General features: G+C 36.7%; 2 protein-coding genes across 2 annotated transcripts; one reads left to right on the plus strand and one right to left on the minus strand.

The window, feature by feature from the left end:
* Window positions 1–4,800: 4,800 nt before the first annotated feature.
* LOC144963946 (uncharacterized protein F54H12.2-like) lies at window positions 4,801–5,415 on the minus strand. Its single transcript, XM_078897889.1, has one exon. It carries the CDS (start codon window positions 5,413–5,415, stop codon window positions 4,801–4,803), a length of 615 nt encoding a protein of 204 aa, XP_078754015.1.
* A 3,165-nt stretch (window positions 5,416–8,580) lies between these two features.
* LOC144964970 (uncharacterized) lies at window positions 8,581–14,273 on the plus strand. The gene is made up of 3 exons (XM_078899785.1): window positions 8,581–8,653; window positions 9,834–9,926; window positions 11,263–14,273. Exons 2-3 carry the CDS (start codon window positions 9,836–9,838, stop codon window positions 11,472–11,474), a joined length of 303 nt encoding a protein of 100 aa, XP_078755911.1. The 5' UTR covers window positions 8,581–8,653; window positions 9,834–9,835; the 3' UTR covers window positions 11,475–14,273.
* Window positions 14,274–17,500: the final 3,227 nt, after the last annotated feature.

The raw sequence follows: 17,500 nt of genomic DNA on the forward strand, positions 1-17,500 counted from the left end.
GCTCACGAGGGACTCCATCCACTTTACAGGGCGGACACGACCGTCTGAGATACTGTCCTTTTGTTGGTTAAAGATGGGGCTTAAATAGGAAACTGTTTCAAGCAAAATTTTTAATTGCCTCTAATTTCAAAAAATACTTGAGATATGGTCATTCTGACAAGCTTGTAAGCTTTTCTATGTCCCAGAGTGTCGATTAAGTGAATAAAGTGATTTAATGATTTTTTGAGAGATAGTGTCCTTTTGTTGGTTAGGGCAGTACTGAGTACATGGGTCATTTATTAATTCAGTATAAAATGGAAGGCAACTCTTTCACTGTAACAAGTCAAACAATTGCGCAATTTTTTCACAGAAATGTTTTTCATTAAAAAGAGCAGAACAAAAATGGTGTTGTTCGTAACTATTTTGTTAAAGATCAACGCACATTCTGCCACCTCTTCCGACTACATAACTGATTAGAGTTCTACTATATAAGTTAATGTAGAGTTCTGTGGTTTGTTGTGAACTGAGGTTCAATTGTTTCGCATCATTTATTGATGTCGCAGTGGCGGATGATCGAACTCGGTACCTTCCGTGTGCGAAGCAAAAACTGTACCACCGCTGAGTCATGCTTCCCCCGCTGATGTCAATATCCCATTGCCCCTGGTTCACTCCCTACTAGTGTCCACTTCCCAAAGTCTTGGGTTCACTCCCCACTGGAGTCCATATCTAGTGGTTCCGGGTTTACTTATAAGTAATGTAAACCCAACATGGCCCCGGGTTCACTCCCCACTGGTGTCCATATCCGGTGGTCCCGGGTTCACTCCCCAGTGGTGTCCACCTTTCATTGCCTTAAGTCACCCCGCAATGGTGTTCCCCTCCCATAGTCTTAAGTTCTTTCTCAACTGGTGTACATATCCGGTGATAAAGCTTGTAACTCCCCACCGGTGTCCACCTTCCGCGATCCCATGTTCAATCCTCGGATGATGTCCACTTCTCATAGCCCCGGGTTCACTCCCCATTGGTTTCCATCCCCAATAGTCCAGGTTAACTCCCCATTGGAGTCCATATCCGGTGGTCTCGTGTTCACTCCCCATTTGTGTCAAACTCTCATAGTCTTGGGTATAATCTGCACTGGTGTCCACCTACTAAAGTCCTGTGTTCACTTCCCACTGGTATCCACCTCTCAATGCCTTGGGTTCACTCCCCAATGGTGTTCACCTCCCATAGTCTTGGGTTCATTCTCTACTGGTGTCCATATCCGATGAGACCGTTTTACTTCTCACTGGTGTCCACCTCTCATGGTCTCAAGTTCACTCCCCAGTGGTGTTCACCTCTCATAGTCCCGGATTCACTCCCCGTTGGTTTCCACCTCCAATAGTCCCAGTTTAACTCCCCATTGGAGTACATATCCGATGGTCTCGTGTTAATTCCCGAGTGGCGTCCACCTCTCATTGCCTTGAGCTCACTCCCCAATGGTGTTCACCTCCTGTCATCCCGAGTTCAGTCCCCGCAGGTGTCAACATCCAATAACCCCGGTTTCACTCCATACGGGTGTCCATCTCTCATCATCATCATCATCATCATCATCATTGCCTTTTTCACACTGAGTCAGGATATAGGCCACAGACAAACAGTTTCCATCCTTAGCTATTTTTTGTTATCTCATTCCATGTCTTACCGCTTCTCTGTATATCAGCTTCTTCAATTTTTCTCCATGTTCCTCGTGGCCTTTCCCTTAGGGTTCCAGTCCAATACTTTCTTTGTTATAGTGGAGTCATTCTTTCTAAGCGTGTGTCCAATCCACCTCTATCGTCTTCTTCCTATTTCCTCTCCCACTGGTTTCTGCTGTGTTCTTTTCCATACTTCTTCATTTTTTATTCTATCCATCCATTTTATTCTGAGTAGCACCTGTTTACGAAAATCTGTACCGTCCTTATACATGCCTGTGATGCGTTCCAAGTTTCACATCCATACAGTAGGACAGACTTCACTTTTGAGTTGAAAAGTCTTAGCTTTAGTCGAAGGGAGATATCTTTAGTTCTCCAAATTCTGTTCAAAGATGTGAATGCAACCTATGCCTTTCCTATCCGTGCTCTCACCTCTGCTTCCATGCCTCCATACTTGTCGATTATACTCCCGAGATAGTAGAAAGTGTCTATATCTTCAAGTTCCTGATCTTTTACTTTGATCTGCCCCCTTTGACACGTACCTATCCTCAAGACCTTTGACTTTGCAGGGTGAATTCTTAGACCAATTGATTCCGAGAGGCTCTTTATAATTGTGGTTTTTGCTTGCATCTGGTTCTAGGTGTGGGACAAAAGAGCCAGATCATCCAACTGTGTCCAGGGGGTCCACTGTATCCCATTTCTTCGCCCTTTGGAGGTTTCCTTCATTAGCCAATCAATGGTAAAGATGAACAGGAATGGTGAGAGCAAGCATCCCTGCTTTACACCAGTCTTAATTTCAAAGCTGTCAGTAAGCTGATCGTCATGTACAACCCTGCAACTTGATCCTTCATACATTTCCTTAATGAGGTTTACTATCTTTTCAGGGAGTCCATAATGTGCCAGAATTTTCCACAATGTTGCTCTGTCAATACTGTCGAAATCCTTCTCGTAGTCCAGAAAGTTTACAATAAGAGGAGAGTCCATTCTATAGACTGTTCCGCTACGACTCGCAGAGAGACAATCTGGTCGGTGGTTGAACGGTTTTTCCGAAAACCTGCCTGTTCGTCCTGCAGTTTAGCACGCTATTGGATAATGCGTCTCATGTGCGTTTTACTTCGTGTACTTTTGTCTTGAGTGATTCTGAAATGGAACTTTTTGTGAAAGATTTGCTTCTCGATCAACAGATAGATGATCGTTATCAGAAAGCAATTGCAGGATATGATAAGTATATTCACGAACATTTATCGACCTGCCCGTTGATAGAAACCAGAGAACAATTGTATATCGTTGCAGACGAATTATTCTCTCAGATCAGCTGGGGTAGAATCATTGTTTTTTTATGTTACATTAAACGTGTACTCCGTATTCACCCGGATAGAGAAAACTTTGCTTTATTTGTGGGTTCATATGTGGACAAAAAACTCAGCAGCTGGATTAAGACAAACTGTGGGTGGCCCTCTATGATACAGGAGATTTCACCCATCAATCGTTGGATGAATCGAGTACTTTTCCCCATGATGTTTTACTTTGTGATTTGGTGTGTAATCGAACAACTCAATTATCTTTAGAGTTAAAGATCATATTGATGATTCGAACCATTTTTTTGTTTTGAATAAAAGAAGCTATATCTTTTCACCTTGTATTTTTACTCTTTTATAATTCTATTACCCAACAATTTGTTACAGTTTCGAAGGATTCTTTTTTTTATGTTAATTTTTCTTTGAAATTTAATGAGAACATTTCGAAACTGAAACAAAAGTAGTTCTCCATATAATAAAATTAAAATATTTTTTTACAAAAAAAAAACATAACAGACACAGAAAGACGCGACATAAAACCATGTGTTGGTGAATAAAATTCATTTTGTTTTATTTTTTCACAACATCGAAAGCAATGTACTTTCACACACCAGTTACACCTTATACAATAATGATCTAATGTCATTCACACATTCACAATTCAAGCTTTAAATCATCATTATAATTTTTTAGAAATATTAATAAAAAGCAAAAAACAAAAACAACAAAACTTGACCAAATAAGATTACTATCTAAACAAAAATTTAATAATATTAATAATAATAATAATAATAATAATAATAATAATAATAATAATAATAATAATAATAATAATAATAATAATAATAATAATAATAATAATAATAATCATAATAATAATAATCATAATCATAATAATAATAATAATAATAATAATAATAATAATAATAATAATAATAATAATAATAATAATAATAATAATAATAATAAAATTATTTTAAAATGATAAAACAATAGATCATACAAATAAACGGGAAAAAAACAACAATATAAACAACACTTCCATACACCATACACATCTTATAAAATAATGATCATTCACGCACTCAAGCATTAAACATTATTTTTTTAATGATTAATGGATAGCAATGTTACACATATGTCATAAACATCATTTTCATCATCGTCATTATCATCATCAACAACAAAATGTTTGTAATTAAACAATTTAAATCAAGTCTTAATTTCATAAGCAATCAATCAATCAAAAACAAACGGTTAATGCTTATCAATTGTATTGTAATCATCATAATCATCATCATCATCATCATCATCATCATCATCATCATCATCATCATCATCATTTTCTTCTTTTTTAAAATCATATATTAAGGTATAAAGTAAATAGAATTATGTCTTGTTTCGTTAATAATGTTAATAATGTACGCAGCCGGTTGACGAGAATTCGGGTTGTTTGGAAGTCTATCTTTAGGATAAACACCTCGAAAAATTCGTCTTGCCATAACGTGTCCGTTTAACATCGTTTCGATTTCTACATTGATCATGATGAAAAGTCAGTGATCACCTGACGAGTGCGATCAATTTCTATTACACTATCTAATTCGCTGTAACAGAACACAATGATCAGGTCAGAAAGTAGGGTCGAGAATTTAAGTTCTAGTCTAAGCGACTCGCTATTTACCAGTTCAAACTGGTTCCCGTCTAATAGCGACAGTGACAGATCAAAACCAAAAAGACTACATCCTGAGAGTAAGCATTGTAATCTATTCCATTTCCGGCATCGTTGTTAACCAGTCCAGCTGCTAGCATAAGACTGTTATAAGCTCTGACATATTGTTTAATCCTGAAATTTGGAGTTAGTTTTTGGACGGTATTTGTTTTCCGTTCAAGTACAGATCTAGATAGGACAGATCAAAGTGCTGGAAATTAAAAGGATTCTTTTTATAATTTCCATTAAAGCTAGTGCTTTCGATTAGACCTAGTACGATCTTAGTCGGGGTTTGCGATAAGAACAAATTATCTTGCACTGCACTTAAATTTCCTTTTGGAATAGAAAAGGTTTTATGGACAACGCGCTTCATAGGGTATTTACAATTGCCGATGTGAAGTGCTTTCTCGTGTGACAGGGCCACGGCTGGATTTAATTTAATCTTCCTAACATACAACGAGGCGTGTGCAATTACACTCTTAAACCCCTCAGCATCGGTCATGAGATGGAAAGCATCTTTAGATGGGATAAGCCTCAACTTTACATCAACTCCATTAATTAGATACCGTTCTTGATGCATGAAATCTAAATGTAGTTTGCCCATCATATGCACTTTACTTTCTTTACTCTCTTTCACCAGCTCTTTCCGTGCATTGAAGCCAGCATTTGTACTATCCGTCATTTCTAGTTTACCCGGGGTGTCCTCGTGAAAAAATTCCATTGTCAGATGACTCCTTTTCGCACCTTGATCATAATTCAACATTCTTTCTACAAAACTCCTAAACGGATAAACGTTCTCACTTGACGTGACCAGGGCCCGTTCTAATGAACGCGGACTAACTTTAGTAATTTACTAGTCTAGTAAATGACTAGCTAGTCTTTAGCCCAAGCTTAGTAAGTGTCTAAAAAAAATCGGATTCAATGAGCATTATTTAGTCTCGGACTAGCTGGGCTTAGCCTAGAAATGGGCGTGGCTAGTCCTGACCTAGTCCTGACCTATCCCTTGACTCTATCGGTTATTTTGTGCTGCTGTTTGGGTTCTTCTGACGCAAAAGATTTAATCAGCGCTTCATCCGCTTTCGTTTTGTTTAGCTTCTATTTCCTTTTGAAATTCATTGACGAAAATGGAGCTCAACAAGAGAAAAACTATAACTTTTCAAACCCTGAAACTGCAGCCCTCCTGGAAAATACAATTATGTCGAGATTGCAGCACTCCGTAACAGTGCGAAAAAAAGAGAAGTACATATATTTTTTCTTTGTCACTAATGAAATGAAATAAAAATAGGCTATAGCACGGTCACTGACATTGGGCATCTGTAGACTGTCCACCTCAAACATTTGTCAGTCCATATCTTTGCTTTTATGATGTCTATTTTCATTATGAAAAGTTCAAAGTGAACAACTAAATGACGCCGATTCAGTGGTGTATTTGGTCTATCATGAAATGAAATAAAAATAGGCTACAGCACGGTCACTGACACTGGGCATCTGTAGGACTGTAGACTGTAGGCTAATACACCACCTCAAACATTTGTCGGTCCATATCTTTGCTTTTATGAGGTCTATTTTCATTTTGAAAAGTTCAAAGTGAACAACTAAATGACGCCGATTCAGTGGTGTATTTGGTTTATCTTCATGTGAATAAATATTTTATTATTGACTTTTCCAAAATTCCAATAGGTCATTCATTTGTATGTCGTGATCTATTTTTCCTTGATTTCAGCTGTCTCAGCTCTAAACTATACTTTTCTTTCTCAATAAATAATTCATTTTCTGTTTGCAATGTATTACAGAGATGATTTACCACATGTAAAAATTTCAAAGTTGTATCTGAAGCTGTTTCTGAATTATACTTGATTATGCATTGGGATGCGGTTTTTTCGTCACATTTTTTTCCTATTAAGCTATATAGAGATTTTCCTCCACATAAACGGTCATAACTTTTTAACCAGTTGAGATAGAGCGATACTTTTTTCACTCTAGTTAATGTTTCACTCCCCTTTATTTTTCTACGCTAAATTAATACCCATAGCCCCTTTTTTGAAAAATTCTTGCAAGTGCCTACTGTAGGTCCCTGTCACTCACAAGGTTGCTTTGTATTTGTATACCTCGTGTTTATCTACTTCCTATCTCCCTGCTCTGCTCTCTGATCCACCCTTTTACTACTTGGCAAGAACAGGCAAGGTGGCAACCCGGTCTCGGGTTTCTAAAAAAAAATAAAAAAGAAAATTAATGAAAAAACCCCCAAAAAAACAGGTTGGCATGTTCAATGAAAATTTTAAAGCATCATAATAGCCGACATGGCACCCATAATTTATCAATAAACAATATAAATAGATGTACTGTAGTGCGGAGGTTAGGCAATAAATTTCACCCTTCCTCTTTGCCCCTACAAAGTGGGGCTTTGTTGTCTTGTAGTATGACACTTGCATTTGGACCCGTAGGCCCAAGATTCAAGTCCCTCCCTGAGTGGTTCAAAGTTGAGTCATTGGAAAAGGCTCCTTATTGAGTAATTGGCCATTAAAAGTAATGACTCTGTCGGGGAAAAGTTGTGATATTGCGGTGTTGCTATTGGCTTGGAGCCCCTTACAGAGCTTTGAGCATGTTTAGCAGTATAGATAGAATGCGCTTGGCCAAGGAGTTCACAACATTGCCATCCGGAAGTATAACGGACCAACACACAAACTCTGTGTAACCATGAACTTTTATAGTCTGGTTAATACAGTTTAGTGAGAACAACTCACAAACGCGGATGGCAAAAACAATAACAAAGGCCTGAGTGACGTCATCTGCATACTATCTATACAATCTAGCATCTGTGTCAGTTGCCACAAAAAATGACAAAAGTTTTAAGCTTTCAACTCACTTGAATATTTAGAACAAGTCAACCAGAAAAATTCGAAATGAAGTGGAAGTGAAATTAAACTTCTTTCTAAAAGTGAAAGGTTGTTTTTTTTTCTTTTTAAAAAAAATTCCCAAGCGGTGTCTTTATTTATTCTTTTTGTTTTTTTTTTCAGTGCAAAAAATAACAGAAAATCGCTAATGCGTCAAAAGTTATAACCGCAACAAACGTAAATGCTAGGATAATGCTCTTTATATATGCTCAATTTTTTAATTTTTTTTTGTCTTTTAGAAAATATTTTTAAAAACTAATTATAAATGAAATTCTACCACAACATTATCATATTTAAAAAATTATGAAATTTTGAAAAATTAGGAGACTAATTTAATGCTGTACTGGTTTAGGGCAAGCCGTTTACGGGTTTGGGGCATGAGCATACATATTTGGGGTGAGGGGGTTTGGTATCTATTTTCGGTTTTTAAGCAAGGTTAACTGATAATACCTCATATGTATTTACATCAAACTAACAAAAGATGTTAAATAATTGCAGTTAGAGCTGTTGGAATTTGAGGTATAGAAAAGCATACAGATTTAGGGCGACCTACCCGAGTACATTTGATAAGCAAGAAATAAATCTTCACCCTCTCCAGTCAGACCCTACAAATATTTAATGATAAAATGCCAATTTAAGAGGTATGACTGATAATAATCTACACTCAAAAGCATGACATTTTTTATGCAAATAATTTAAAGGATACAGACTAATTATACGAGTAAAGTTTGCTACAACCATAATAATAAATAAAGATTTTATGGCAACAAAAAGCAATCAATAGAACTGATTCCAGTGCAAAATGAATGTCCTCAACAATCTCATTACATAATCGTTGATTTACATATTTTTTTCTCCTTTTTAATTTTCAGGTTTGGGAAAAGATCAGAATGAGAATCAATGCCGAATTCTCAAAAACCGTTCGGTGATGGAGTTAAAAAAAAAAATTCAAGGACACGAAAAGAATAGTCCAAAGTCATGTTGATTATGTAAAGCAGACTGGGGGGGGGGGGGGGGGGAAACCATGACCCTCTTCAATCTTTACTGAACAAGTACCGGTACTCGTCATTATTGGCGAGTGTAGTAACATTGTTGATGGTATTCAAGGTAAATTTCTGCAATTATAATAGTTCCATACATTGTTCTGTTTACAAATGTAAAAGGCTGTCATCTAGGCATTCCATGAATAAAGTAGTAGTAGTAGCATATGGCTACACCTCCAAATTTATTTCGTCAACCCAGCTTCTAAAGTCTTCCTCCACCCTAAGGACGGTTTCATAGCCACCTTCAAGTTTAGTGACTGGACAGTGGAGGACGATGTGATCGCTGGTCTCTGGGGCTGCCTGACATGAATACAGATAGTACCTTACAATATTTTAAACAAGTAATTTGTACTATGTATGCATGCATCTTTTGTGATCGTCTAATATTGACATCCTTACAATTGCCTATGCACTGATTCATTTTTCTCTAACATAACTATCCTCTTTTGGTAGTTAAGTCTCAAAAGTATATCACCTCTATTGCATATCTAACAACTGCCTCTGGGACACGTTTCCTCTTGATTTTTTATCAATTTTAAAAACATTAAAAGAATAAATGAAGGCTGAAGTCGAGTATCAAAACAAGATTATTCACATTTAATAATTCAATGGTAGTTAAAATCTTGAAATTTACTTTACACCATCAATCCTGAAGTAGCTGACAAAATTATATGAATATTTCAAATTTGAAATAAGTGATGGAGCAAGAGCTTTTGTGTCATAAGGAATTGCCATGTATTTTTTATCACAAATCGTCAAAGTGGCATCACGCAACATTGTATTGAAATTCCACTTTGGAGTTGGGTCCTGTAAAGATTTATTTTGTTTCATTTAGTGTTTTATTTAGGGCAATCCAATGGCACAGCGAGTTATCATGCTTGCATATGCATCAAAGTGTCATGGGTTCAATTCCCAGCAGATTTGTTATTTCTGGGATTCATGGGTCTCAAGATCAGAAGATAAGATTACACTTGGATGCATTTCATGGTTAAAAAAAAAAAAAGAGCCAGAGACCGGTAATTATATGATGCAAATTTTACATTAAAAATCAATTGATATCGTATCATATTAAAATTGATATAAATAGAATTAAAATCATTATAATTTCATAACAATTCACCTTTTAAAAAAAACACCACTGTGTTCCTCCTCATTAAGTTTGTAATGGGTAATCTGGACTTGAAGTGCAACTTGTGAATTCTATACTTCATTTAATTCAAATTTATCAACAATTTTCTTTACAGTAATGGGCACTGAGAGTTTGGTTCCGAATCCCAGTCCAGCCAGAAATATTATTGACATATCTGACTGTAATCTTGGAGATTACACCATAATCAGTAAGCATAATTCTTTTGCTACAAAGTCATTAAATTATTAATAAAATTTCACCCGAAAGACTAAAGAAAATTTTTTTAAATGAGCTTTTGTATATAGCAATAAACACAAAACGTGCTCAAAGCGCTTTACAAGGGGTCCCTGACCAACAGCAACATTTAGAACGGGACATGACGTCTGTTAGGCGATATTACAATTTTTCGGACAGAGACAACACTGTTAACGGCCAGGTACTCATTTTACACCTGAGTACGGTGAGAGAATGTGAGTAAAGAGTCTTTTCCAAGGACTCAACTATGCGCCGAGCGAGGCTCAGGGCCAGGACCTTCCGATCCGAAAACGAGTGTCATACCACAAGACCACATAGCCACTAACAGTGTATTTAACATTGACAACAGTACTGAAAGGACTATCACGGCTAACAAGTTGGTCAAAATGGGGGACATTGAAGTGACAGTGGGACCACGAAGTATAACATAAGTGTGGTTGTGTGATTTTGTTTAATCAACATTCTTTATTTGTTTGTTTTTAATGGTTTTACGGCGCTTGCAACACATTAAGGTCATATCAGTGCCAGTAAAAAGGAAGAAAATGGGATAGCAAAATGTTCTAGAATTATAAATCCTCTTCTGTTTTTAATTGCTTGCGACATATTTAGGTCATTTCAGCACCAGTAAAAAGGATGCAAATGGATAGTCATGCAATTCTAGATTAACAATTCAAAGCACTAATAAGTAAAACAAAAAGGGAATGGTTCTTATATGGAATGGATGTAGATTCCAAGAGCATGCCATCGGTTGTACTTAGTTTGAAGTCACCTAAAAGTGTCGTCAAGGCACAAGCACAGGTCCCCATTAAGAGGAACACACTCAAATGCTTACTTATCACATATTACATATGTAAAAAAAAATACTGGTTCCCCTGAGAGAAAAATACTCAAACAAAAAGATGATTTACAAGGAAATAAAACAAAAATGCATACTGTTGCTGAGTCCATTGTTTTCTCAAATATATTTATATTAACACTTTTAAGCACTGACAAACAGTTTATAAGGATTTGTTTAAAAAGTGGGATGTAGTTCTAAAATCATCTTAATTAAATGGCCAGCATTTCATGTTGCTTAAGGAGATAACATTGTTCAAAAGTTTTTATCATTTCAAATTCTGACTTTGACCTGAAGACTATGTGGGATCAGAGAAGTTTCAAAATGAAATGACGTTTTTGATTTCAGCACCACTTGATTTCATTATGTGGCCAGTTTCATAATTCACAGATATAAACATGTTTTGTTTCAATGCGGTGAAAAAGATGTTCTAAAGATTTTTTTTCCTCCACAGCTTCAACACTAGCCAGACAGATGGATATGAATGAGATTAATGAAATCAGTTTTGTTGATTGCTCTGTGGTGGAGTCAGTAGTTGTAGTAGATGATTTGTCAAATCACTTTCAAGAGGAGACAACAGAAACTCTTCCCCATACACCAGAGGAGTGGAATGCCTCAGATGGCATCAGCCAAAAATTACGACAAGCTGGCCCCAAGAGGAGATGACAGATCACTGACAATCCATTAGTGGATCAATGGCTGCAATCGGAAATACTCCATTATAAAAAAAACCCAACTCCATTGTTGAACAAAATACCATAAAAATTGAATACATGAAATTTAAGATGAGGCATCTTAATTATGACACTACTTATAATTAAATTACTCTTTTTATATGTTTTGATATTATAGCTGTCATCTGCATTTTTTGCCAAATTGGGACCTAAAATTTGCCCAAAAAAAACCCCAAAATTTGCCAAGAAATTTGCCAAAAAGACCAAAATTTGCCCAAAAATTTGCCGAGGAGAACTTAGCGTTTCAGTAAAAATTAACACGCGATACAGAAAACAAAAATTTATAAAAGACAATTTATTACATTTAAGGAGGCTACATTTATTAATTTACACAATGTAAAGCGATTTATGCGCCCAAACTTTTAGACAATCACACACACACACACACACACAAACAAACGTACACTTTCAGTCAGACTCATCAAAGGCCTAGTTTTCTTTTACTACTCAAAAAAAGAGGCATCGATAAACTTATTGTAGTAAAGGAAAACTAGTCCTTTGATGTTGTTTTCTGTGAGTCTACGCCTTCTGGAAGACAAGACAAGATTGTAAAGAGAAAAACTTCGCTCAGCATCAGCTGACGAGCATGTTGAGAAGGCATATCGGGACGCCAATGCAGCGAGAGCTAGAACATAATCTGCCACAGACTTCCAAAATAGGGTCAGATGTATAATTCCAGTATCAGACTCTTTCACAGCACTGGGCCCCAGTTTCTCAATATACCTCGTGAACTCATGCTGAGGAATATCACAAAAATTTGGAATTGCAGTGTATGCAGATACACTGCGAACATGAGATCATTATCCGTAGAGAGTAGCTTCCCTTGGTTTGGGCCCTGGCAAAGCTGCAACATTTCTCAAGTTTCGCACTTTCTTTTTCGTTATTTTGTTTTCGCTTCTTTTTTTTCCCAAAATTTGCCACGCGATTTGCCAATTTTCCCAAAATTTGCCACGATTTGCCAATTTTGGGAAATTTGCGGCCGCAAAAAATGCAGATGACAGTTATAGGAAATTAATTCATGTATGAAAAATCACAGCTGGGAGCGTTCACAAATGACATTATCATTTAGTTTCTATCCATGACCCAATTGGTTTCTAATGTCTTGAATTTGAATATTAATTCAATCACATGTATTTTGAGTTTTAAAAATGGTTTAAAGCAATCCATGGAGACATGTTGCAATACATTTGTCCATAGTGTAGAAAAAATTGGCCTCATAGTTTCTTAGAAAATCGCAGTTAAAACCTGTCTTATGAATTGCCTTAAACCATTTTTAAAAAATGGTTCTTGAGATTTTCTAATTGTTATTTAGAGGGGTTTTAGTCCTGTATTTATCTCAATCTGTACTTTTGATAGAGCTGATATGTTTTTGTTAAAATTTACTTAAAATCGCATGCATGCAGTGTTTAAGGCCTTTTTTTTACTACAATCACTCCATTGTTCCTTATGTTATTGGTAGAACAAATCCTCTGGAATAAATACAGATTGTTATTTTGGCCTATTGTCACAAACTTGTACAGTGGCATGGCGATTTAAGACCCTTATCACAAATGTGACTTGGGACTATCCTGGGCTTTGGCTAAGCGGCTGGTATAATGATTTATACAAAAGGTCTTACAATATGTAATTGTCTTATGACAATAGGGCAGTTGAAATTTGATTGCTCAACTCAGGATTTTGATGACCTTAAAAAAAGAAAATTTTAATGCCCCTTTGTTTTCTGTTTGATAACCGACTCAGGCATGAGAATTCTTGTTCAGTTTTCCAATTTATATCAGACCCATTCCAGAAAAAAATTACAGTGAATGCACTTTAATACTTCCTGCAAAACAGGTTTGTTTTTGTTTTTAAGGGTTTTACAGCACTTGCAACACATCAGCACCAGTAAAAAGGAGTAAAATGGGATAGTCAAAGAGTACTAGATGCCTGATAGGCGACTTGTAGTTATATGATATAGAAATTTGTTTCCATATGACCAGCTGGAACAATAATTAAAACAGCGTGACATTTATGTAGCTCATCACAATAAGAATACTGCACACAGTATACTTGCAGAGTGATGTACTACATTAATGATTATATTTATTTCCTGATTAGAGAGGTTCAACGATATTTCTAAAAGCACTATTAATCAAAGTCAGCCTGGCTGCCTTGCCAGCAGCAAGGCGTTCTGTTCAGATGCTCCTTCCTGAGTCCCAATAGGAGAAAAGTTATGATTGCTGTCATCATCATCATTACGGTTGTTTTCTTCCATGGGTAGGCCAGCATCAACAGCAAAGTTGTGGAGCCAAAAACACATAAATAACCTTGCAGGCTCTGTCAGGCGTCATTCTGAGCTCGTCATGGAGACAATTCCATCTTCTTTTAACCACTCCAATGACTCTGTTGAAATGACAATAATTGCTTGTACTTGTACATGTACACTTAAAACCAATTAAAATTAAATGGACCTCTCTCTCTCTCTCTCTCTCTCTCTCTCTCTCTCTCTCTCTCTCTCTCTCTCTCTCTCTCTCTCTCTCTCTCTCTTTATTTGTTTTTTTTTTTGTTTTTGTTTTTTTCTCAGTCATTTAATTAGAATTAGAAGGGAAAGAATTATAATGGTTAATCTGAGTTCTTCAAAAAAAAAAATGTAATGTTTATACTAGCATGACAATGACAGTATGATTACAACTATTTTTTTTGGTTAATTTTCTTTTATTTTCATTGATCATTTGCAAATTGTATTGTTAAAGTGGATATAAAAATAAACCTGAAATATTAAATTTCAAAAATTATCAAAATGTTATTGTTTCCTGGAGGGTGGGATTATATGATTGGTAAAACTCACCTTTCAATCGTGCATTTTGTGATACGATGGGCGGTGTTAAATGCTTCTTCTCCTCTATTTTGGGGGTTTTGGTATTGGGATCATTAGCCAATTTCTTAACATATAACGACTGTCTCCAAGGATCACACCATCCAAAGCCCTGCGATGTGGATCCTCAAATGCAAAGAATAGCCCAGATTTCCTAAAAAAATTGCATCATGCACTGAACCAGGCCACTTAGGAACCAAGTTTGTAACTTATAAAATTGCATCAGAGACGACCTAAAAATGGGAGAAGGAAAATTTTGCATATAATAAAACCTGCAATAAAATCTAAATCAGGAAGTGTAGTCAACTTACGTACAGTACAGCTCGTGCACAATGGCCTCTTATAAAATAATAAAATTCCTTTTATTCATCCCATAGGAGAAATGTGTCTCAGGGTCTGTTCCAAGGGAAGAATGGAATAACCCAGGCGTCAGGGAATGGAGATGGGATGAGGGTGGGGGAGTAATAGTCATTGGGTGACCTTTTAACAACCATGTACTTTGTGTAACATACCATGACGACTCAACAAAAGGCTAGTGGGTGGGAGGCAATATGTTGATAGTCCTATGCCTAATAAAGCGAATGATGTGTGACAACTGACTGATTGAGTAACTGTGCCTGATGAAAACTGATTGGGTAATGAGCTTTTATGTGAAGCCTGATGATGTCTTTTCTTATCACTGGGATGGTGCTTTACTATTACAAGTTTTGAAGAGCATTTAGTAGTTGTTGTAGTGACTGCCAGTAGTGGGGTTAGAATGGATGGAGGCAGAGGAGAGGGGAACAGAGGAATAAACCATTGCATTGTTCCAACTTGCCCCTTTTTATGATGTAATGTAAGTGGTAGGAAGGGGTGGGGGGGGGGATAGTGATAGTCGGAGGGGTTGTGATTCTGTAGCTAAGTCTGTCAGATCTCAAAGGGTAGCAAGCAATTGTTATTGTCTGTTTCATGCCATAGAAACCGGGATAAACCCTGGCTCCTTGGGCTTCATGCCTCTGAAGGACTGCTATTCATTAAATTATTTTTTTTTTCATTTCAAATATTTAAAGATATTTAAACAGGTCTTTGATGCGAAGTTGGTCCCTCTAGCTCAATTATTAGGGTATTCGCTTAACATGCTAAGGGCAAAGTAGAGAATTTTATTTGACCCCACTGACCACCCAGGAATGATGGGGCGGGTAATCTGTATTTGTTAGATCTGGTGGAAAGTTCTTTACAATAAACCTGTGTCCTATCCAAGGGGTAGCAAGCAATTACTATTGTCTGTTTCACACTAAAGAAACATAGATAAACTCCCGCTACACCAGCCTTGCAGCTCTGAGTGAAGGAAGAACTATTTGATGCGATTACTTTCAGCATGATGTCTTTGTGCAGATGTGGTCTTGTGGTATGACATTCGCTTTCGGATCGGAAGGTCCTGGGTTCGAGCCTCGCGCTCGGCACATAGTTGAGTCCTTGGAAAAGGCTCTTTACTCACATTCTCTCACTGTACTCATGTGTAAAATGAGTACCTGGCTGTTAGCAGAGGTGCCTTTGTCCGAAAAATTGTAATATCGCCTAACAGGCGCTTGTCTTGTCCTACATGTTAAATGTTGCTGTTGACCAGTGTCCCCTTGTAAAGCGCTTTGAGCACATTTAGTGGATATTGCGCTATGTAAAGCTAAATTTTAATAATTAAAAAAAAAATGTCATTGTACTTGACGCTTGTGCCTCACCAGTATGGTCTTTGCTTCGTACCCAAAAGATACCTAGTTCGAATATACACCATGGCATGTGGCCATCAACAAGCCACCTCTCCCTAGCTCAATTTGCAGCGCTGTGCTGCGGGTGATATCGGAGTTATTCCAGTATTCCCATTGAATAAACCCTAAGACAAATTTCCGCATGAGGACTATTAAAGGGAAATTTATAATTATTATTTACTTTATTGGGAGAAGGTTCCTGTATCACATCATTCATTTAATGACGTAGCCAACTAGTAGCAAATCATGGCATGTGGCATTGAAATTAGAATGAATGGCGAAGTGATAAGAATAAGTAAGAGAGGTGTCAATTATGCGAAATGACAATGGAGTGTGTGAGTGCCTGTGTGTATGCATGTGTATCATATTGTACACAAACGTAACTGTCAATGTAACAGTAAATTTTCGGTGGTCGAAATAACAGGGCGCATTAAAATAAAACCTTGAATTAATCAAATCCTTTTTTACATTGGCTAGGTGAAATTAGTTCAAGTAAGGAATGGAATGACAACTAAAAATAATAATGAAAAAATCTGGGATATTCGAATGAGTTCAAGTTCAAGGAAACTGTACTCGAATGTATTACTTTCACTTTTTAAAGTCTATCCAGTGAAATATTTTATTTAAATTGACCGTCGACAACATCTTTGTAATGTGTATTTGAAGTGAAATTTTAAAAGCACGACACAAGTTTTGAAACAACATATTACGATTTTTTAACAGCTTTGGTATAACCGCAAGAGAGGATTTTTAGTTGATTCATACTAAATTAAATTGAGCTTTATACACATAGCGCAATATCCATTAAATGTGCTCAAAGCGCTTTACAACAGTTCCCTGGTCAACAGCAACATTTCACATGTAGGACGGGACATGACGCCTGTCAGGCGATATTACAATTTTTCGGACAAAGACAACACTGTTAACGGCCAGGTACTCATTTTACACCTGAGTACGGTGAGAGAATGTGAGTAAAGAGTCTTTTCCAAGGACTCAACTATGCGCCGAGCACGAGGCTCGAACCCAGGACCTTCCGATCCGATATTTTCTTTTCTTTTTTTGTTTGTATTTCTTGTAATGTTTCGAATGGCTCTGATTTCTGCTTCGTATTGAAATAGTGTCATAGTTTGTATTTTACTCTCGCATCTATTATAATATTATAACGGTAAATCTCATCATTTAAGCTGGGATGAAATAAACTAATTTTCCTTAAGCCTTAAGGCAACGTGCACTAATTTGCAGGTCTGATAACCCAATACATCATGAGCTCATTGTTATAATGAAAATCTCAAAAAATTACACAAAATAATGTCCAGTGCAACAATGTTAAACGAGGCCCATATTGCATTCGGATGTCAGACC

Source organism: Berghia stephanieae, chromosome 2 (assembly GCF_034508935.2).
Source record: "Berghia stephanieae isolate SIO BIC M18660-M18661 chromosome 2, UCSD_Bste_1.3, whole genome shotgun sequence".
Lineage (NCBI taxonomy): Eukaryota > Metazoa > Mollusca > Gastropoda > Nudibranchia > Aeolidiidae > Berghia > Berghia stephanieae.

Bases quoted from the DNA above. Each gene is read 5' to 3' on its own strand.
- LOC144963946 (XM_078897889.1), bottom strand. From the start codon at position 5,415: ATGTTGAATTATGATCAAGGTGCGAAAAGGAGTCATCTGACAATGGAA.
- LOC144964970 (XM_078899785.1), top strand. From the start codon at position 9,836: ATGGGCACTGAGAGTTTGGTTCCGAATCCCAGTCCAGCCAGAAATATT. The intron at 9,927-11,262 runs GTAAGCATAATT...TTTCCTCCACAG, and splicing joins TGGAGATTACACCATAATCA to CTTCAACACTAGCCAGACAG.